The 24313-nt window shown below is 46.7% G+C and overlaps 1 protein-coding gene across 2 annotated transcripts in view; it reads right to left on the bottom strand.

The window, feature by feature from the left end:
- The window catches only part of NAGPA (N-acetylglucosamine-1-phosphodiester alpha-N-acetylglucosaminidase), a 330108-nt gene that overhangs the window by 254094 nt on the left and 51701 nt on the right, over nt 1-24313 (bottom strand). For both annotated transcript variants that reach the window (XM_069615430.1, XM_069615431.1), the window contains exon 3: nt 8445-8584. In XM_069615430.1, coding sequence (XP_069471531.1) covers nt 8445-8584 — 140 coding nt within the window. The remainder of the gene's footprint in view (nt 1-8444; nt 8585-24313) is intronic.

The following is a 24313-nucleotide window of genomic DNA, read 5'->3' as shown; positions in this document are numbered from 1 at the left end:
CCCTGCTACCTACTGTCTTACATCCACTACATCCATCCAATCTCCTCATGATGATCAGTCACCCAGTGTTCATGTGGCATGCACAGGATGGGTCGTGGCATAAGCTTAACACATCAAGCCATAATTTTTGCAGCGGTCCCTTGATCACTATTACTATCAAATGATCGGGATCTGTGCAACTGTGGCAAATGCCTGCTTAATAAAATTATCCTCTCCTACGTGTTTATAATTTACCCTAGACACTGACCTTTGTGGAGTAGGGTTAAATGTGAATTATTTACTTTTAATGCACATCACTAGCCAATGATGTTGGTACGGGCGTACATGAAAGTTGAGCCTTTATAGACTTCATGTGACACAATGGGTGCATCTTTAATCCCAAACGGTAGCGCCTTGAATTGACAGGCTCCCACCTAATTGCACACTGGAGACATGTCCTTCATTTTCCATGTTTTAGAACGTGAACGATTCACCCATGTGGTCAAATGGAAGTCATGAAATAGCCTCCTGGATCTGTATTAAGTCTCCTGCATCCAGAAAAAATGTACTTCTGAACAAACAAGGTCAATGTTAGATCAGTGTTGGTCTGACCATACCACATTTCAATGTGGCTAAAACCTAAAAGGAATAAACAATCTAAATAGGTTGAAGCACTGGCAACGCTCAATATTCACACTGGCCACTAGCAATTGGCTAGTTAAATTTGAACCTTGGCAAGCGACATTTTATGGCAGGCTAGTAGCTTGCAACTTTAAAAATGTACCCATGGTTAGGGTGAGGGGATGCAAATGAAGCAGAGTAAAGGACCAGGAGAACCGGTAAAACACAGAGATGCACCCCACTCAATGGGATTTTGAGATTTCAGGGACTAGTTTCTAGAAAGAGGGCTGCAAAGTAACTTGCCTGCTCCTCATACCCTGGACGCGTACACATCACTCCCACAATCACTAGATTCCCTTTCAAGCAGGGCCTGAAATTCCTGACTTGGATCTTCCTGTTCTTGGGGTCCCCATGCCTTTAAGGGTTCCTTCGCCATCTTGAGGTCCCTTGTGCCTTGTTGCGATTGGGCCACTTCCAGGGCTGGTGATGGGGTGGCGAGTCTGGGAGATTCCAGAATTAAATCCTTCTTATGGTACATCACGAAGCAGTGGTGGTATCTGGCCGACAACGTCAGCCAAACCCCATTACTCACCCCAAAGCATGTGTCTGTCACACTCATCTTCTCTTTGCTCTACAGAGTAATCACTTTACCTTCTCTGCACACTAATAGGACCGCTCGCCTTGGACCAAAGTAAGGTCAATTAAACTGGTTTCCTTTTAACTGCTGTGACAAAAAAAATTCCTGGTTATCACAAGGACTCTTAAGTCCTTGAAGCCAGGAAAGACTCCTAAGAATGGGTCCCAAAGACAAGTTTCCCCAGACCATTCGGAAAACCAAATAAAGAAGGACCACATCTCCCAGAATTCCACTCAGAGACTCCCGACTGGATCTGAGAAACTCAATTACAGATTCAAGGGCAGGAAGAATATGGGGAAACACTAATCAGCCCAGAGAGGCACCCTCCCCACACAGAAAAAAACAGTTATGGACTACCTGTATTGCAATTCCATCTAAGATCCAGGATGACTGACATAAGTGCAATCCTTCTCTGTGCAACAGCCAGATGTACAGGACTCCAGTTTTACCGAACACTACAAGGGGAATACAGGTAAAGGAAATGCATGTTCCCCCAACAGGTACAACCCAGTATAAATAATAGATCCTACAGCCAACACCTCAATTGAGGTTAATGGGGGAAACATAAGCACCACACAAAATAAAAGGAGAAGATTTTTTTCATAATCGTGGTCCAAGAATAGGAATTTAGAACAGCCAACTAATCGGAGTACAGAGGATAGCCAGAATAGTTTCTAAGAAGGGGAAATACTGCAGCCACAGGGAAAGTGTCATGGCAACAGTCCTGTCGGTGAATTCCCAGCGAAAACCCCCCAAAGAAATCCAAAATAGTGGCTGAATTATTTAAAGACTTTAGTCCGAGACTGCCAACTTCAAAGCATCCTGGCCACTGAGCATGGCCTGTCGAGCTACTCCATGAGAAGCGATTAAGTCCAAGCACTATATAAAGGCTAGCCGGGAAAGGGGTTTTTGGAATCTACAATTGGGGAGTTGTAATATTATAGAGCTGGAGAACTGTGGAGGAGCCGGCAAGACTGCAACGAGGAAGTTCTCTTTTGGTCTGTTTTTTTTTTGTTGGGGTCCGAGGCACTGCTCGGGTGGTCAGTGGCCTTATTTTCACCACTGCAAAGAGGAAGCTCCTCTCCTCGTATGCTTGGTTTGTACTGGCTAGGGTCTCTGACCCATTTCTGGTGGTCAGTGGGCTTATAATCAACACTGTGGCGAGGAAGCTCTCCTTGGATGCTGGGTACACAAGTATTACGGCCCACGACCTGTCTCTCCTCTGCCTCTGTGTCCCCTCTGGGTCTCTTGCACCTCCTGCCACCTTTTGAGGGATTCCGGTACGTCACCCAGGCTTCGTGTGACTGGGGTTTGTGATGAATCTGATGGACTCATCACTGTTTTCCCGGGAGTGACCTCCTCCCATGTAAGCAGGAGAACGCAGCCGTTACCTGATAACCAAACCTGGGGGTGGCATCATGAGGGAGGATCACATGGTAGGAGATGGCTGTCGGGGTAAAATGGTGACTCGCATCAGAGAGACACAGTGTTCCTCTTCTTATGAGGATGAGGATCTTATAATACCCAAATACCTAATGGCATTCTCTCACTGTACAAGTTCCTCCCATGAGAAAACCCAAAGAACCTTCTATGAAACAGAATAATCTTTGTACCTTGGGAATTCATTAATCAAATGTGGCATCCTCAAATTATCGTGATTCTGTCTTACGTAGAAGTCTTAACCCCAATATCAAATCACATATCATTCACATAACACCTAGCTCTGATAGATTTTATTTCATAAATCAATCAGAACTAAATAGACGTGGAAAACTTGAAACCACTCTGGACTTCAAGCTCCATAATGCCTATGGTACTGTGACGAGGAAGAGGAGTTAAGAGTTGATGATGATCAATTGTACTACTAAGAAGACTGTGCGGTCTAGTTGTTGCAGTTCAAATCAACAAAGCGGGACATTTAAATGTGGGAATCAGCCATAGGTGAGAGAGGGAGTAGCAGGTGCAGAAACAGTCAGGAGAACAAAAGTCAGCAAAGCCACTGAAGGACGAAAAGTAGTGGAAGTTGAAGCTGAAGAGAAAGCGTCAGCAGAAGCTGACGCAGGAAGAGAAGGCAGGCGTTTTGCATAGTACGCACAGCAGGAAGCAGAATTGTGGCAGACAGCAGTGGGGAAAGAAGCCCAGCTGTGCGGAAAACATGCTTCCGATCCAATGTGAGTCACTCCGTTGTGCTGTAGGACGCCGAGACCCATCAGAGCCTGTGGAGCTCTAGAGAACGGCTGTGCAGGCAATGGCAGTTACAGGAGAGAGGTCAACGGTACCGAAGCCCTGTCCTCACTATATTACAACACAGCATCAAGGAGTTACACAGAGATTCCGATGAGTTTGCCTAAAATGACATCTTTCTTCTTGGCCTTAAGGGCGCTACAAGACTTAGACAACAAACATTTAGGAGCGGATATCATAATCCGATTTATACAGATAGATCTAACCTTGAGGCACTCTGAGCAGAACAATTATTAAAGACAATGAATACTGAACAAGAAGGATCAAAAGGGCAAAACTGGCACAAGTCTCCTTTCATGAGATATCAGTTTGGGGAAACCTGTAACCCCCATTGCCAAGAAACTATAAAGAAGAGATAAGAGGGCAAAACAGGCACAAGTCTCCTTTCATGAGATATCAGCTTGGGGAAATCTGTAACCCACATTGCCAACAGTCAAGAGACTATAAATACAGGCAAACATTGTGCAACCCTCCTCACATGAGATATTGGTGTGGAGAACCTTGGAACAAACATGGCCACTAGCAGAAGAGACCATTTGTAGTTGAAGGAGTTTTTTTTCTTCCAGGCAGTTGAGTAAACCTGGAAAGAAACAGTTGCTTTGAAGAAATGTGGTTGTAGTAAATAAAGTGTTGTGGAAAGAAACTATTAACTTTATCACCCTGACAAACTGTTATACAACCAAAGACATTTGCTGTGCTGTCCTGAGAAAAGTATTTCATCGGAAGAATAATTGTGTTTGCGGAAGAAACAGTTGCTCTGGTTTTGAACAAGTGTTTTGTGAAAGAGACATTTACTTTACCAAGTTGAAGGACGTATTGGATGGAAAAGACATTTATTTTTCATTGAACTGAAAAAAACTTTGTTGAAACAGAACTTTTTCAAAAGTCTTCCTGAATTGATCCAGGGGAAGACACTCTGCTCACAAGGAGTGCTTTGTGAGAATTATACTTTTGAACTTTTGCACAGTTTTGTTGAACTCAAACCAGATACACTTACATTCTACAATACAGACCAGATACATTTGGACACAAGGTCATCTTTCTTTAGCATGCCAGGTAGGAACAGATAGGTGTTTATTTTACCCTGCTTTACTTTTAATAAATATGGCAAACATTGAGAAAACTACAATTTTGTGACAGTCTCTAATTTCTCACCCCTCACAGGTTCCTTTCTCCAATGCTATGGGCGTCTCTGTCCAGTGTCCATTGCACCGCAGCGGCTCCACACTCCGATATGTTGCTCGGCTCTTCTCTCCTGCTTCGCCTTTGGGGTTGGGTCAGCTGGACCCACAAAGGACTCCTTCTGTGCTTTGCTGGCGTCCTCCGCTCTTCTCAGACTATCTGCCCACAGCGTTTGAAACTCCGGTGGTTTTCCGAGCCAGTATCCTCTCCCACCTCAGCTTGTTTCGTTTGTTAGTCCATCGTCTCTACTTATACAATGTTGCCAGTCCCGCCCTGATGGATTGTAAAAGTCCTTTGTTTCTGTTGACAACTTAATCCTGGTGCCTCCTCAGGACCAACTTGTACCAGTAGTAGCTGTGAGAAACCTCACAGTGTCTCACTTTCTAGTCCCCGGAGATCTGTCATCCAGGTGGCCAAGGTACAGCCATCGCGATTGGATCCAGTTCCTGTGGGTGGACGAGTGGGGGAGGATCACCTGGATGAGGGGTCTTCGGGGAGTGGAAGTGGGACGCCAACGGAAGAGATGCGGTACCCCCTTCCCTGCAACACCTTTTCCCCATTGTAACCCGTAGGATATCTAGAAACTCTACCCCCCCACTCCCTTTTCCAACACAAACACTTTCCTACACTGTGACAAACAATGGGCTAATACCAGAGCCATTTACCTGACATGTCTCAACACCAGGGTCAGGCAAAGTCAGGCAGTTGACAACTACACACACCTGACGGCCCTTTCTCTTCCCCACAGGGATAAAAGGCGAAGCATGAAAGCACACAGAGAGCAAGGCCAACCGAGTCAGCAGTTACTGGGAAACGGAAGTTCAAACGGAGGCAAAAGATGGCGAGACCAGAAAGGACGACAAGGAGTGAAGTGCCCTTGCCCTTTTTCAACACAGATCCGCGGAACCTCTACAAAAGAAATCTTACGGCCAGGATATACAGATGGTGTGTGGCGTGGCGGATGTCAATGGTGCACGGGGGCCTCCCGGGCGGGGAGGTAGGAAGGCTACAGTTGTACCATCCTTGACTCCAGAGACAAGAAACGCCAAAGTGTTCAACACAGCCAGTGACTCAGAAAGAGCTAATGTTCTAATAGTAAGCCGGACTGTGTTGAGCAGAAGGTTGCAATCAGCAACATATTGTGAATGCAAGGACTAGTGAACAAAGGACTTGTGCGTGTTTTGAACTTTCAAAAAAGCCTAGATAATGCCCAGATGCAGAGTGGTCCGACTCCACATAGGCGTTCATTTGGAAGACTCTGTCCAGGACCCGTTTGCTGAAACTACCAAAACCAGAAGGCTTTAAGAGAGAGACCAAGAGAAAGGTCAAAGTGATCATACAGTGGTCTAGCAAAATCCTCTTTACAGTTGAAAGACTTTGACCGACAAACCATTGGAAAACTAATGGGAGTGAATCCTGCATACTGAGAAAATAGAAAGAACTTTAAGCTTGGCAACAGTGAACCCAACAGAGGGATGCCGACAGAACAGGGCGAAACATGATGTGAACATTGTGTTGACAAAGAGTGAACCCGAGAGGGATGTCCACAGTAGATTGTTTAAAAAGACAAAGACTTGTGAAAGTGAAAGGTGAAAATATCTTTGACTACAAGCCATAGGGCCTCATCACGACTTGGGCGGTAACGCTATTAGCGCGGGCGGTATTCGCCCTACCGCCGAACTCGTGATTCGGCGCTATGAGCCCATTCGGGAATGCCCCATTCCCCATTGGGCTCAATGGGGAATCTTCGCGCTAATACCGCCGGCGGATTTACCGCCGGCGGTAATAGCGCGAATTTTCGGCGGATTTCCCCCCAGCTCAGAGATGGGGCAAAATCAGCCGAAGCCCTGATTCGGCGGACCCTTAAATCCGGCGGTAATAGCGCTACCGCCGGATTTAAGGGTTACCGCCGAAGTCGTGATGACGGAGGGAGGCTGACATTCGAGAGGGGTCTGAGCCCAGAAGAGGGGAACCAATGGGTGAAGAAGCATCACCCCAACAGGTAGGCAAACTGTCGAGAAGGGTCTGAGCCCAGAAGAGAGGGATCCAGGAGTGAAAAGCCATCACCCACCGACACGTGAATGTACCAGAGAAAGTGGTTATAGATACAAGTCATAGTGAATCCGACGGAGGGAGGCTGAGATTCGAGAGGGGTCTGCATCTGGAAGAGGGGGATGCAGGGGTGAGGGACCATCACCCTAAACTTCCAGAAGAAAGGAACATGGTCTGCGTCTGGCCGAGGGGAACCAGAGTTGTAGAAGCATCACCCCAAGTACGATCGGAAAGGAACATTTGTTTATTATTTTGGAACTTTTGTTTATTATTTTGGAACACATCAGGTCCTTGGAGGCAAGAGACTTTTTGATAGAAAGGAGACTTGGCAGTCGAGGCTGCTGATAGCTGACAATGAAACTGTTAAGCTTGAGAGTGCTGTGCTCAAAGGTCCCACTTTGTCCCGTGCTCAAAACATGGGGAAGGGAGACCGCGGCTACTGCATCCCGACATAGAACACCTCTTTCTTTTTTATGAATTTTATCCTACACCCTTCTAGTATTTAGTTGTAAGGTTAGACAATAGGTTTTTTAGCATAGGCCCTTTTCGTTTTGACAAGACGTCGCAAGGACTGCCTTACTTTTCATTCGGTTGTTGAAGCTTGCTCCCATCTTAGATTTAGGTTTAGATTAGGCGCCTTTCCAACCTGCATATTCAGTTTAATAAACACCCTTGAACTGTGATCACTTGTGTCTGTCTTTACTGTTGCCACCATGAGTTCCTCACATAGCACATTCAGTGATCTTTATGTCTCCTGTGCTCTTCTTCGTCCTAGTACTTTCGGCTTTAACTTTATCCCCTGTGTTACAACAATCCATAGGTTTACTTTCAATAAAATGGTTCTGAATAGAGGGGAGGGCTGGGGAATGTTGGGGAGTGACAGTACACATGTCCGTGTCCCCTGAATAGGAGTCCCTCCACATGAGGTCCTCCTCCATTAAACCACCGCTAGGGGCACTATTTGGTAGCAGCTGCACCTCCTGATCATCATGGGAAAGGGCTCCCTGTGAGGAGAAGTGACAGCACCTTGTGAATCGTCACACTGCTTTACATATAGAGATTATCTTGAAAGACATGGGAAAACAAAAGCAATGATCACAAATGTAATATTTATTTGGCATGTACCCACTTGCAAAACGATTTTTGGAGCCATCAACATCTTCCACAGGAGCGAACATGCACCATCTACATTCCGGCTCACAGTTGCAATAAAAACAAATAGCAAAAACCAATCTGTCAGATTTGCTGATTCTCAGATAGAATAGGAAGGAGGCCACACTAAACAAATCTGAAGAGGTTGTAAAATCAGCAGGCATTCTGTTATTGCAGTTGAGATTTAAAAAAAAAGGTATCTCGTAACCGACAGGTACTCAAGTTAACATAGATGGGTTTTCTAAATGTTTGAAACCATTCCGGATCCTGCAACTAGATACCACATGTTTATAAAGCATGTGAATCTAGAACTAACTTAGGCTGAAAAATTAAATCCAGCAAAGCGGCTTTAGGTGTGAACCGAATTTTGGCTACATACCAGAGTTGAACTGGACGGAGAGCCATGGGGTCCTCTAAGGCAGCAGGGTTAACATGATCTTGGTATGGTTGTGCACCATATCTGGAGGTTAGAAATTATCATAGAGCAGATACAGCGCTCCTACAGGGGTGGACAGTATTATTAAAGGCTCTACTAGCTCCATATTTCTCAGACGCTTTGTTCAGTTGATCCTTTTACCTGTTGACTGTGTCTCATCACATTCAGCTCTCTTGCTCTGCTCGATGTAGATCTCTCCCTTCCTCAGAAGCCAAATCACTCCACTCACAAGTTGCACAAATGGGTTCACTTCATCCAGAACATCCTCTTCTGAAAGGTATCTGAAAGAGAATTAGGGGAAACATCAGTATCACAGAACAACAGATGCAAAATATTGCCATTTCATAAATGCAGTGAACCCTCAAAACTAAGTGATTGTGGTGCCTAAATACTGAGAAACAAACAACTGCAATCAATAGCGACAGGGAGACACTCGAGGGGCATCCTGTATACCAAGAGGCCTCATGCATTCAGAAGGAGCATCTATACACTGAAGAGTCTCATGGGCATCCTGTAACGCATGGGTCTCATATATTCCCCAGGGCCCTGCTATTTCCAAGGGGACTGATCAGGTACACAGTAAATAGAACTCTACAAAAATAAAGATTACTGAAAAAGAAGAATAGGTAAAAATACATTTTATTGAAAATAAGCGGGATAAAAAAAGGGAGAAAGCAAAAACACCACACTTGGCCTTATATGCCTTCCTTTTCCCCCAATAGGTAGCCAGTACCCAGAGGGCACCCTGTACACCGTAGCAATCCCCCGTACCCAACGCAGTTTAAGGACTCTCTTGTAGCCTAGTAAAGGATATTCTGTAGACATATGGGAAGTGTGACATTGACCCAGGCTCACCCGTTGCGCTCTTTTTAAAAAATGTTTATTTTTTATAATACATAAACTTTATATACATAATATCCTTCAGCAAGCCGTATATTAGATGAGAAATTATAAAATAATTAATTTTAGTTACAGGACGCTAAAGAAATAAAATACATACAATATCTTGCAATGAATAATCAAACATTGCAAGTCCTAAAGGCTCATCTTGGCCCTCAAAAATATCAATTGCATTAAAATCAGCCACAACTCCAAACTTTAAATGGAAAACACACAATACACAACAACAAATGGGCAATATATGTCACATATGCACAATTAGTCCATATATATTCCTTGTGCACTTAATTGTAAACATCATTCATATAATTAATTAAATGATCCCCATATGTTCAAATAGTAATCCTCTGTGTACGTTTTCTTATACTTCACCTGCTCAAATAACGACAGTACTTGAAGATCTGTAATCCAGTCTTCCACTTGTGGTTTGTCTCTCATTTTCCAGGCATACAGAATGTGTTTCTTTGCTACAATCAGAGCTTTATTGATCCATCTATTATGACCTTTACTCAACTCGCACAAGTTCATATCTAAAAAAGAATACCCTGGGGGGCGTGGCTTGCGCGCACAGAAAATGGCCGCCTGAAGGGAGAGCTCCGGCTCGGCCAGAAAATCCTATGGCTAAATATCCTTCCTGAACCGTTCTACATACTTTGGAGGAGTAGAATCCTGTGGCGGGGGGTCTCCTACACACACCCTCCAAAAATCGGACAAAACCGCAGTTGCGCTGCCGAGAAATCCTGGTCGGAAGAAACACCGAAAGGGGAGAGACAGCGACGACGCACGACGGCTCCGTGGCAGACTCACTAGAGGCCGCAGGAGGAGCGGGCCGCAGGGGGGGAGGGGCGCGACGACGAGCTGAGACTCACGGAGCCTCCCGGAAGCCATCGACGACCCGGTCTCGCTGAGAGCCCCGCTGCTGTACGTGGCCCCGGACCCGGCCGCCCTCATGTGGAACCGGACCTGACCCGAGCAGGGCGCCTTGGTAAGGCGCGGTAGAAATCACCGCCGGCCGGCGGCACATGTGAGTGGGACTCCCTGCCCCCCCCATTCCTTACAAGCATAACACGCGGCTCAACAAATACGACAGGACCCACGCTGCGTAGGAGGACTATTCTGGGTTCCATTAACTCCCCGTGGGGTGCACAATGTAAGCCCGGGTGCGTCGGCGAGGCAGCCGGCTGAGTACCCACGTGTATGGATTCCCCGAGTGGCTGTAACGGGAAGAACAAGCGAAGGGGGATAGATACCCGGACCAAGGGCGGATACACGAGACATAGAACCCCCATACTGTCTGGGTCCGAGTCAACGACACATTACGTGGGAGGATTCGACCCACTTCATCATCCTATATGGGCCGCACTGAAAAAAAGGGTGCAGGAGGCAAAAAGGTTGGCCCTATGGATTCCTTCGCTAACTCTCAATCATGTGGTGCGCCTGGTGGGTCTCATCAGCCCCCGGACAGGTAGGAAGACGACCCCCTGGAACGCTTGGCGACGCTGGTCCAGAACGGGTTCATGGCTGTAAACGTCAAGCTGGACGATATAGTGGCAACGATCGGCTCCTTGAAGGCCAGAGTGGAGAAGGAGAGCTCACGAATAACGAACACAGAGAATAGGATCAGTGCCAGTGAAGATACAATATCCCAGCACGGCCGAGATATAGCCCAGCTGCAGATTGAACTGCGGAAAACCCAGAGCAAATGCGAGGATTTGGAATCCAGATCCCGCAGAAACAACATACGGATTGTTGGGGTCGCGGAGACCTTCGGCAGGGGAGACATGGAGCGGCAGGTGGAACACCTTTTGAAAGACGTCCTTGGTTCTGAATCTCTCTCGGAACATTTCCTGGTTGAGAGGGCCCACCGCATCCTGGCACCACCACCGAAGCCTGGGGCACCGCCTCGTACCATCATAGCACGCATCCTCAATTATCGAGACAGAGATGCAATCCTCCGGCTCTCCAGGGAGAAAGGCACGTTGCACTTCGAACACAATAGAATCCACATTTACCCCGACTTTTCTGCTGGGGTACAGGCACAACGCAGATCCTATGAGCCGGTGAAAAGACAACTTCGGATGCGGAGGGTGCCTTATGCCCTGATCTTTCCCGCGAAGATCAGAATCCAACATGGAGGCAGGGCCCATTTCTTTGAAAGCCCCAATGAGGCCATGGCATACGTGGAGGCCTCCATCCCTCTACCTCCCAGGGACAGGACACACGATAGAAACGCTGGGAACCAGCCGGGAGTGGAGGGGCTGGATGCGGCAGACTGAAGGACTTGTACCGCCTAAATCATGCCACGGGGAAACGTGAATCAATACAGAGAACGGCCTGGACACAAACTTCATGTAGGTCCGAGCCGTGAGCCCCCGACAAGGTGGCCGGATGGCGACAGCAGCTACCCTCAGGAAAGTTCCAAGTTTATTTCAGGGGTATGCCCATCGGGGAAATCCCGAGTGTTATTGGGCAACATCGTCAGGTTGGGGTAGATGATGTGGGGAGGAATTCAAGAAGTTGTGATAAAATTTGTTCTGTTGGGATCTATGGGAAGCATGTAGGGGGGTGGGGTCTGGGGAGCCCAGTTGGAAGGGTGTTACGAGTTAAAAGTGGTGGTCACAACGCTGCACATGACAATCGCCCGGGAAAAACCGGAACAAGAATGATAAGATTAACACACAGCTATGGCACGTGCCGGAGTAAAAGATAAGGGACTGAAGTTGAAACTCCTCACATGGAACGTTAGGGGGCTGAACAATCAAGCTAAGTCTAGAAAGCTGGGGGCCTACATTACTAGGCATTGTCCGCAGGTGGTCATGCTGCAAGAGACTCATGCACTCCGCAAAGTAAACACAGCTTTTTTGAAGAACTGGGGGCACAATCGATACTATACAGAATACTCTACACAGGCGAGGGGGGTGCTGACCCTTATACACCCCTCTGTTGGCTTTCGATACGGAAAAAGCAAAGTGGATATCCAGGGACGATTCGTCATAGTATGGGGGAGTATAGCGGGAAGGGAGGTGGTGCTGGTAAACACATATGGGCCGAACTTGGACGATCCCGATTTCTATGTGAATGTGGTACATGAGATAGGATACACGGGACTTGAACAAATTTTGTGGGGGGGGGATTTTAACACTATCCTTGATGTTACGTTAGATCGTTCCAGCACAAAGCATCGAACACCCTCTAGGGCGGCAGAGATGTTGTCACAAATTTTGTCACAAATGGCACTGGTCGACTCTTGGAGAATAATACATCCACATAGGAGACAATACACATTTTATTCATCAGTGCATGACACCGAGTCCAGAATAGACTATTGGTTGATTTCTTCGGACCTCTCACACCAGATAGACAACTGTGAAATACTTCCCCGCACATTTTCGGACCACTCCCCTGTAATGACGACGATCATACTAGGAAGCGTAAAACCCCCAGCCAGAAGATGGAGGATGCCACCAGATATCCTTACCGACCCAGAGGTAGCGGAGTCATTACATATAGAGGTAGGACATTTCCTCGACATCAACAGGGGTTCAGTGAATAGCCATCATACCCTTTGGGAGGCCTTTAAGGTTTGGGTGAGGGGTATACTGCTTTCTAAGTCCACAGGGATGCTAAGGGCAGTTCGGATAGAGGTGGAGAAATGCCTGGGGAACCTGGAGGCTAGATACACTGACAAACATGACAATGAGACCCTCTCAGATATCAATCGAAACTTGTTAGAATTCAACAAACTAGCTACCAGAGAACTACTGTATATGTCAACTCCTCATAGGGCACGCAGATACGGGGAGGGCAACAGAGCAGGGCGCACCCTGGCCAACTTACTGAAAGCCGAGAGGCAACACACACCGATTTCCAGCATATTGATGGAGGATGGTTCAGTGGTCACTAGCGAAGAAGGGATTAATAGAGAGTTTACTCGGTACTACTCAAATCTTTATTCCAATCACGACTCGAAATCACCCGAAGAGGTGGAGGCGTACCTCCACGGCATCACACTCCCAACGCTGCCCATGGAATACAGGCTGGCATTGGACCAACCCTTGTCCACTGAGGAAATCGCCGATGCGATCAAATCATTGGCCAACGGTAAGGCACCGGGCTCGGACGGGCTAGCTGCAGAATTATATAAGGAGCTTAGCGAGGAACTAGCCCCGGTGTTACTGTCTGTATGGGAGGAGGCTGTGGAGGTGGGCACCCTTCCACCATCAATGAGAGAAGCCATAATCACAGTATTGTTGAAGCCCAGGCGACCATCCAATGAGATGTCTTCTTATCGACCCCTATCCCTGCTTAACTGTGATGCTAAAATATTTGCTAAAATCCTGGCCACTAGACTTCTTCCCCACATGCCCACAATGATACATCCCGACCAATGCGGCTTTATCCCTACTAGATCGACGGCCCTTAACCTTAGGAGGCTGTTCGGTATAATGGCCCAGATAAAACCAGAAGCCCAGGCAGTAGCTGTTTCACTTGACGCTGAAAAGGCGTTTGATTCGGTGTCATGGCTCTACCTGTTCAAAGTACTAAGGAAATTCGGTATAGGTCCGTACTTTCTGAGATGTGTCAGTCTGTTGTACTCGGACCCAGGAGCCAGAGTACTGACCAACCGCGTGCTGTCTGACTGGTTTGGGCTGGGTAGAGGTACGCGGCAGGGATGTCCTTTTTCCCCTATATTGTTCGCCCTCACGATTGAACCAGCCGCGGCAGCAATTAGGGAGCACCAGGGACAAAGGGGCATAACAATGGCTGGCTTGACCCACTCAATTTCCCTATATGCAGATGATACATTGCTATATATCCGAGAACCAGATGTACATTTAGGCCCTGCGATCGAAACGATACATGAGTTTGCTGAATACTCGGGTTATAGAACCAACAGGTCTAAATCCGAGATATTCCCCTTCACCCCCGCCACGAGATGTCCGATCAACACATATGGTCTGCAATGGTCTCCCACCAGGATCAGATATCTAGGAATAGTTGTGTCGGGGGGAGCGACCTCTCTCTATGCTGACAATCACGACCAGCTATTGAATAACATATCTATCAAACTCAAGTTATGGACACTACTCCCCATCTCACTCATTGGTCGAGTGGCCATACTAAAAATGGTAATACTACAGAAATTGCTATATATATTTACTAATATTCCGTTGTGGCCGGGGGCACAGTTCTTTGCAACCCTTCGATCCTTGGCGGTGGAATTTGTCTGGGGGGGAGCACAGCCAGAATGAAGTGGGAAAAGATGGTAGAGCCATATGACAAAGGAGGTATAGCTGCACCAGATTTTGAGTTATACTATCTAGTGGCGCAGGCCCAATTTATCAAATAATGGTATGATGAGCTAGATACATCCCCACACGTTGTTATCGAAAAGCACGCTGCTCTCCCCACCGATATACGGTCCATAATCTTCAATAAGAAGTATAAGGATGACTGCCCATTCCACCCGGTTAGTATCACAGTACACGCATGGTCTAGACTCTTCCGCAGGCTCGGGATTGCAGCTCCTTATTGCTCAGAAGCACCCTTCTGGAACTTCCCCGGTATAACACCGTCCTATGACCCGGGTATCTGTACAAACTGGGATCCAGAGGGGGAATTTAAACTCCGGGACATATACCCTAATGGCAAGTTTATAACTTTGGAGGAATTTAAAGTAGGGATGGGGAGGGATCCACTGAAAATATTACAATACCATTGCATGCGAATGTCTTTTAAAGCTAGATGGCCTCTGTTTCCGGAGGAACCACTCACCCACCCATGCCTTGCTGGGCTGCCCACCCGAGGAGGGGTTAGTGTTTCGGGGCTATATGCAGTAATGCAGGTACATACACCCACAACAAATAAGATTAGATCGACTTGGGAGACCGACCTGGGGTTCACGATCCCAGACGAAAAATGGGGGAAGTACTGTGCTTTAACCAAAAAAGTCTCCATCAACGCAGGCCTCCGCCAGATCCAATTTAAGGTGTTAAACAAGCTACATTACACCCCTCAGAAAGTAGCAAGATTTACGCGAGATGGCTCAGACAGGTGCCTGAAATGTGGGGGCGAGCAGGCCGACTCATTCCACATGTATTGGAGTTGCCCCCTCATACACAAGTTCTGGGGCGAAGTGGCCTCCACCCTAGAAGATATCACACAGATCCCAGCGGACCTAGCACCTCAGAAATATTTGTTTGGTGACATTGGCAAGACCTCGGAAGTGGTTAGGCGATTATTCAATGTAGCATGCGCAGTGGCGAAAAAATGTATACTACAGCACTGGAAAAGTACAAACGCCCCGAGCGCAAACCACTTTCTTAAAGAATTGACCTATGTAAATGAGTGTGAGGAACAATACGTAATGACCTTGCCAAGCCCATGCAAACCCAAGGACATATGGGCTCTATTTAGGGTATACCTGTGTGAATCGGGGTCGGTTGGAAGCAGCCCGGGGAGTACTGTTAATGTGCCGAGAGTGCAGAAGCCTTAAACTGGAATCGAGTCCCGAAATTGGATAAGTGTAATGTGTAAAGTTATGGAATGTCATGCTGTGAAGTAAAGTGTACCACCACAATTGTTAAATAAAGTTTAAAAAAAAAAGAATACCCTGACAGGCATATCCGATATTACAGTCCCTTATTGACATTTATTCTTTCCAATACTTCAGACCAAAACCCAACACTTCGCAGACAACTCCAAAGCATGTGATATAGAGAACCATATCGTCGCCCGCAACCCCAGCAATTATCTTCTGGAAGACCCAATGATTTCATCCTTACAGGGGTCCAATATAAACATCCTCTTATCTTTTGTTGAATAAGATTTAAGTTAAGATCCAGTTTTGTATCATAAATCTCCATTTAGCCTATTCCATTGCTCCAGAGAAATATCAGTTCCCATGTACTCTATCAATTGTTCCTGTATGTGATCACATTGAGCCGTTGTAGTGAAAAAGGAGAACCCGCAACTCCCTGGGACCCGACCTTAGTGCAATAAAATCACTCCTAATCACCTTCCCACACAAGTAAGTTTATGCAAAAGCACGATGAACTCAGTCTGGAAGAAAGCCAATTGTACAGAATATATGATGCTTGCATTTATTTCTACATTGTCTAATGAGAACTAAGCAGCATTTTACAATAATATGGGAATGAAAGTGCAAGCTGTATAATGCCAATTGTCAGTCACAGATGAATATGCAATTATTTTGTCTTGCGCTCCTAGATAATGTAGATGAAGGTACGATCGGATCACACCTGGGACCCTCGCCGCTACAGGTGCCCGGCACCCCTCGAGAGCCTCTTGCAAAAGCTAGATGTTTATGTCTTCAAGAAGAGCCTACGCAGTTAACCCTTTACAAGCATACGGGCTCACCCAGTTCGAGAGGCCTGGCTGATTTCAGCATTTTCCTCCAAGCTTCGAATAAGCTCTAAAACACGCAAGATAGCTCAGTAGGTTAATGCAAGTGCAGGTTACTGCGAGCGCTTATAGACTTTTCACGACATTCCACCCCTTTCGAAGTGAGACCTGAAAATGCTGACTCAGTTCCATGATTTAGAAGCATGTACGGTGTGCTGTAGGCCGATTAAGTGTTTTTCTAGCGAAGTCATTCTAGTATAAAGGAAAGACATTCTGCGTAAGAGCCCAATGAAAACGATAAGAATAAATATTAGGGAAATCAGCAGCCACAGCAATGGATGTAGCATTATATTAAGCAGCTTAGTGGAGCAGGGAGACCATCGAGTGAATACATCCCACCAGTGGTGAGTAGTAACCGATTGCAGATGGTCAGCAGTTTTGATTAATTGGTTCCCGTCTATCATCAGCTTGCACTCTGCAGAGATAACGGAGGTAGCTTGCGTCTGGAAATCTATCCAAGCAGTTTGGGCAAATTATCTAATAGCTTGAAGCCGGACAGTAAATCACCCCACAGGGTAGAGTCCAGTTAAGCAGATGCGTGAGCTCAGCATGCAGAGTAGTGTGAGACCACTGGGTTAATGAATATAAGGTGTGAGTAACAATGTCTGAGATAGTCACAACCTGATCTACGCAAAATACTTGAGGATTCCCTAATAACCTGTAATTGTTAATAAGCAAGGAATGATTAGTAACCATGCAGGCTTTATGCTGATCTATCTGGAAAATGTCAGTCCCATTAATGTGGTATTGCATCCAGGTGTACTCTCCTGCAACGGGATGCATGCATGGGTCCGGAATCCTTCCAGTTTGGGGACACACCCACCCCTGATCCCAGGGCATGCAGGCGTGACTGTGGATGGTGTAGTTTTGGCTGTCTAACCATTCCCCTCGTCTGCGGAACCCACCAGGAACCATTGATTTTCATAGGCAATACTATAAAAGGACACCATATTTCTAAAGCATAAGCAGTTCTACTAACTTGCATTAAAGCATGGCATGTGTTATTCATGCAATCAAAAGCAAGCGGTTTAATCCATATGTTTGCTGGTAATTGTAGCTCTGCGTGCCAGTGGGTTGAGGATAGTCGCCGCCATTCGGAGCGGAAAGCCAACACCTGCTGATTTAACAAAGTTTGCCATAAAATGCATTGTGTGTCTTTAGCAGTCTTGTTGACCTGCCCTATGGCAGAGAAAATGTCTTCATAGCTAAAATTCTGCCATCTCCAGTGGTTGCCAATACTTGTAGCAGTGTTGCGCAGGGTAGGGCTTATCAATGGGCCCCACTGGGCCAGAGGTTTTATAGCGGCGCTGGCATCAGAACCCATAGTGGCTAACTTATTGCACACAGTTTCTATGTCAAAAGCATTTAAAGCTCCCGTTCCCACCCCCGCTGCTCCCGCAATTAATGAATCTAACCCCCTAGCTATGTGCAATTTGGCGATGGGCCATAGAAATTGACTCCATTTGTAGCAGCTTGGTAGTACTAAGGAAACATTGCCTTGTGATAAATCTATGTCTAAGTGTACCTCTGTAATGATAGAGGCGTGCATTACGTGTTTGCAACTTAAATGTTGTCTTACTACTGGAAAATCCAGCATGTTTACAGTTTCTACTTTGTGTGACTTGAAGAATACCATTCTCCAAGTGGGATGCCTGCCCTATACAATATTAGTTTTAGATACAAACACCATACTATCATCCGGTAGTGGCTGTTTCAACGTACAATTGTATGAAATGCATTTAGTCAAGTTATAGTCCAAAAATTCTAGGCGAGTACACGCGCTGTAGTCCTTGGGGCAGAAGAAACATGAAACATCAAACAAATTATTGAATCCATTCGCTGAAACGTTTGGGCCTAAGATTTCATAAGCGCCAGTCATATGAGTTAGTGTCAAAAGGTGTCCAACAATATGCAAAGCTAGTACTTTTGCAGTTCCATGTGGATACTCATTTGTAGCACTTTTCTCACAGGTTACGGTGCGGTTGTAGTTATCATGCAGGACTGGAGCATCAGATGTAGTGCATGCGATTCTCAGAGTCCATGTAGCGTCTTGCATCAACCCATTCTTTACAGAGAAAGCGTTTGCTTGGCAGGCCAGGAGCACCCACAGCAAGGCAAGTCCTATCCCTTTCATACTGCTCTACGTTCGTGGTGTGAGCCTAGTAGTGAGAATATAAACAGGCATGTCAGAATTTTGCAAAAGTACAACATAGGTACTTCCAACACCTTGATTTAACACTTCCCCAGCCTCAGGCTTTTTGTTTGGATGGTGAACCCACATCTTTTTCCCCGTGCTACCGAAGCCTCCTTCCCCCCTCAGTGTAGTGTCTGGGGATTGCTTACTTTCTACCACTAGGGGAACAACTGCTTGCTCACAAATCAATTGTGCAATTCGGTCATATTTGGTTAATTGTACTGCAGAGGGACCAGCGTTGTGTAAGAGTACCAAATACGTCCCTCTATAATCAAGATCCATCACACCTCCCAAAATGTCAATGCCTTTTTTCGCGAGGCTGGATCGTGCAGCAATGCGTCCATAAGTGCCAGCTGGCTATTTGATTCCAATATCCAGCGATATGGATTTGGTTTGCCCCGCTGGTATAACATCATCTTCACAGGTAGATAGGTCAAGCCCAATGCTGCCTGCAGTGGCTTGCACAGGCAGCTTTGCTTCTTTGTCGGTTTTCCACACAAGAGTCTTTGTGGATTCCACTTTCTCACTTGTCAGTCTCACAAAGGGGGTCTGCCGGTTTCCCAACGGACGATTGTTCAGTTCAAACAGCGCTTGTGCCAGGTGTTTGGACCACCCTTTGAGAGTGTGAGTCTTAAGTCAGTTTTTTTATTTGTTGCTTGAGCAGCCCATTGCTGCGCTCCACCAAAGCAGACGATTCTGGGTATCGACTGATGTGCAGTGTCCATTTGATGCCTTGTTCTAACACCCAGTCTTGCACAGCAAAATGGTTGCCTTGGTCCGATTGGATTTCATCTGGGATGCCATAGTGCCTGATGAGGTATTCCATTCCTTGCAAGGTAGCCCGTTGATCTGCATGGGCGACTGGATAAGCTAACAGCAGCCCAGAGTATGTGTCTACCATGGTTAACACAATGCTTTCCATTCTCGGGTGGTAATGGGCCAATGTAGTCAACTTACCATACGCTAGCAGCTCTTTCACCTCTTCTCAAAGGGCCTTGAGGTTTCCTCTCCAGGGGGTAGTGCTTCACTTCGCAGCACACTGAAAATTGGGAGGCAGCGTGTCTGGCTTGATCTATGGTAATGGGCAATTGTCTCCTTTTAGTCCATTGATAAGTTCCTGTTTTCCCTAGATGCACTGAGGTTTGGTGTGCCCAGTCAGCCATTCCTTGCAGTACCTCAGCTTCTTCAGGTGTTGTCACTGGGCGAATCTTTGCTATTTGATCCACTTCGTTGTTGAACAGGGCAGCCAGTGAGGTGTCAGCGGGCATGTGTGCATCGACATGCCCAATGCAGATTTTGCACCTCTCACCTTTGCACCACATCTCTTCCCAGATGTCCGGCCCTCCCCAGATCGAAGTGTTCTTGATCTGCCAGCCATCTCTTCTCCATGCTGGTGCCCAATGCGTCAGGCCTTGATACGTGGCCCAGCTGTCCATGTATATGTATGCAGTCTCTGTCGCTTTCACCTGTTCAATCACGGAGGCCACCGCCTGCAGTTCAGCATATTGACTGGATCCTCCCACACCTTCTCTCATCAGCAGTGCTTCTCGGTGGGGCTGGAATGCAACGGCTTGCCAGTGTCTTTGCCCTTTATCATACTTTGCGGTGCCGTCCGTGAACCATGCAGACTTTTTTTCTTCCTCTGTCAATGTATCATAGGCGGGTGCGACTTTGAAGGGAGATTCTGGCAGCGCCACAGGGGTGCTCAGTTCAGGCATTGCTTCCAAGTTCACTGCCTCCAGCATTTGTCCTTGCAGTCTGGAAACCCCTGTGCGGCCAGCTTTCCCACATTGCTGTAAATACCATTTCCATTTGACATTGAGTGGCGTCTTGCGCTCTGCCACTTTTTCCGCTTGCAGCAGTGTCGCGCACCCAGCCCATGATCGGAATTTCTGTGCAAATTGTCACTGGTTGCTCGCCTGTGATTCTTTCAGTCTCGACTAGAGCCCAGTACACTGCAGCAACTTGTTTCTCAATCGGAGTGTATCTTATCATAGGATCTGTAAGCTTTCTTGACCAGAACCCTTGCTGCACTCTTTTCTGTCCTTGCTTTTGCCACAAGCTCCACACAGCAACATCATTGTAGACAAGAATTTCCAGTTCAAAAGGATCAGTTTTTCTCATCGGGCCCAGCGTGATGTAATTCTGCAAAGCGTCCTTAGCCTGCTGAAAGACAGACTGTTGCTCTAGGCCCCATGTAAAATCATGTTTCTTTCTGGTGACTTTGCAGATGGGTTTCAGTATCAGGCTTAAATGAGGTATGTGATTTCTCCAAAAACCCATTAACCCAATGAACTTTTGTGCCTCTTTTTTATCTGCTGGTGGAGCCATCTGCTGAACCATGTCAATTACCGGGTCGGGAATTTTCTTAACTGACCCAGACCAGATTGCACCTAAGAATTTCACCTCTTGGGCAGGCCCCTGTACCTTTTTGGGATTTATGGCCCACTCCCGGTTTTGCATGTGTGTGATCAATTTTTCAGCAGCTTTTTCTACATGTTCTTTCTCAGCACTGGTCAGCATGATGATATCAATGTAATGAGCAACATACACATCATCCAACTGCACCATCTTTAAGTCTCTGGAAATCAATCCATGACACAGAGTGGGACTATGCAAATACCCCTGGGGCAATTTAGTAAAGGTAAATTGTCTGTCTCCCCAAGTGATAGCAAATTGGTCTTGTGATTCAGTGTCAATATCAATGGAGAAAAATGCATTGGCCAGGTCAAGGACCACATGCCATTCACCCACTTCTTTTGTAAGGTTTTCAATCAGAGTAATGATGTCTGGCACTGCCACAGCTAAGGGTGGCACCTTCTTGTTCAAGGCGCAAAAATCAATTGTCAGAAGCCACGCCCCATCTGGGCAGCAGACAGGCCAGATCGGCGAGTTGAATGGACTGACTGCCGGCCTCATTATGCCAGCTTTCACCAATGACTCAATAGTTTCACCGATCTCTTTGTGCCCTCCTGGCAACCTGTACTGTTTCACGCACACTGGCTCAGCAGGAGGAGGTAAATGCAAGGGGGACCATTTGGCATGCCCAACCACAACGGGGTTAACAACTCTCACATGGACCTTCCGATTGCCAAAAACAAATTCACCTAAATCTGTAGTCACACTTTTGCCCAACACATCCATGCCAAGAATATACTCTGGTATGTCTGCAATCAAGACATTTGCTGTGAAAGGCAATCCCTCGCCTAATGATACTTTTACATTAAAGGCTTTTGCAACAGTTTCTGCTCCCCCATAACCATTGACTAGAACTCTGGGACCAGATAATTTACTGGGATTGCCATTCAAAATGGTTACCTCAGCTCCTGTGTCTAATAGAGCCAAGACGCGTTTTACTTTCTCATCCAAATACAATGTAAGTGGCACAAAAGGGCGTCTGTCTCTAGGACTGGTTCTCTTTATTAACCGTACCTCAAAGACAGAGCCAGCCCTTCAATCAAAAATGGGGTCTGGGACCTCCCACTTGTCCTTTGCCAAATCAGGGTAACCTTTTGCTTGCACTTTGAGCTTCAACACCTCTTCTTCAGAGGGTGCAGAGGGCTTAGTTTTTCCTGATCCCTGTTTTCTCAATTTCTTCCATTTCACAAGCAGCACAGGTGTGGGTTTACCGTCTATCTCTTCCCTTGGAATTCCCGCTTTTAGCAGGTCCACCCACATTTGTCTGCGCGTGACCTCAATGGTGTCAGTTTTCTCTTTAGGCTTTACATTTTTGCCACGCTTTTTCTCAATCATTATTCGCTGCCACTGGGCGCGCCGCTTTGCGCACATCCAGCCCTTCGAATTGCCCTAACAGAAGTGCCGCATCACCAATGGCTTTGCCTTCGCTGGACCCAGCAATGAAAGCAACGCTCCCTTCATATGACTCGGAGCATTTCTCAACAAGCGTGCGCACATTCCAGCTGTAAACAACTCCATGTCAGGCCCTGCAAAATTTGCACTGCACAGTGCAAACTGTAATCCCATCTCTCTAAGCTTATCTGTCGCTTCCGTTAGTGACCCCCAAACACCTCAATTCTCTTCCATATCCATGGGACTCGCATACAGATTCAACAGGGCAGTCTGAAGCCAATTAAACAAGGAATGCAAGCCTTGCTGCCCCAGCGCATCGTGCACTATCTGCCCCAGCATTACATTAGTAGTGAGTGAACCCATCTTTAACAATTCTTCTGGGGTTAAGAAGATGCTATCGGCACCCGTATCCCACAAACGTAGATACCACTTCAGAAGTGCTTCACCTGCCCTCTGTCTAAATAACTTAGCAATCTCTAAAAGCTCTGTCTGCGTATAATCGCGGACAATCTAGTATTCTGAATGTTTGCACCGCCAGCTTGGCCTTTTGACTTGTTAGTGATTAACGGCCGTGCTGGATAAACACATTTCTTTGGAGCACATTCCAGCTCCTCTTCGTCAGGGCAGTCTAACTCTGCAAGCCTGACTTCAACAGATTCATTCCAGTCAAATGTTTGTTCAGTTTTGCTGTCACTAACTTCATCCGACCATAAATTTGGGTCCCAGTTATCTTTCCTAATTAGTGCACAAATCCTTATCTTTGACGGATTGCCCCGCCGCTGTCTGCGCTTGTGCATGGCTACACGCAAAGCTAAAGAGGCACACCTGTCCTCCATCTGATCGGCCCACTTAACGGACGATTCAAGGGTCTCTCTCATAATGATTTGTTGCTCCTGGAGCAGGGAAATCTCATCTGTTAATTTGCAAATCTGCGCATCTTTAAGCAATTCATTCTCATGCAACTTCCTGAGCGCCTGCAGGAATAACCAGCCTATGTTTCCAGCTTCTTTTAGCTCCCGTCTGCATTTCCCAAGCGGTAAACTCTCCAAGCACTCACTAATTACCGCCGGGGAAACATCATTTTCAAGCATGTCCCATCCCCTCGGTGCCGAGTACTGATGCAAAATGTCTGCCACACCCGACCAGGCCTTTATTGCCAGCCATCCTGGAATGTGAGAGAGTGCACTATCTCCCACATTGAATTCATCCTTTGCTTGTTTCTTCCAGAAGGGCATCGTGCTCGCAGAATCCTGCTCACAGCACCAAATGTAGTGAAAAAGGAGAACCCACACCTCCCTGGGACCAGCTCTTAGTGCAATAAAATCACTCCTAATCACCCTCCCACACAAGTAAGTTAATGCAAAAGCACGATGAACTCAGTCTGGAAGAAAGCCAATCACACAGAATATATTGCTTGCATTTATTTCTACAGTGTCTAATGAGAACTAAGCAGCGTTTTACAATAATATGGGAATGAAAGTGCAAGCTGTATAATGCCAATTGTCAGTCACAGATGAATATGCAATTATTTTGTCTTACGCTCCTATATAATGTAGATGAAGGTACGATCGGATCACATCCGGGACCCTCGCCGCTACAGGTGCCCGGCACCCCTCGAGAGAGGAGGGGAGGACTGGCCAAGCCCCCCACAGTCCTACACCAGAGCGGGCATGTGATGCTA

Source organism: Ambystoma mexicanum, chromosome 9 (assembly GCF_040938575.1).
Source record: "Ambystoma mexicanum isolate Mex_15411 chromosome 9, UKY_AmexF1_1, whole genome shotgun sequence".
Lineage (NCBI taxonomy): Eukaryota > Metazoa > Chordata > Amphibia > Caudata > Ambystomatidae > Ambystoma > Ambystoma mexicanum.
Note: the sequence above shows the minus strand (reverse complement) of the source record. Positions and strands in the feature narration are given on the sequence as shown.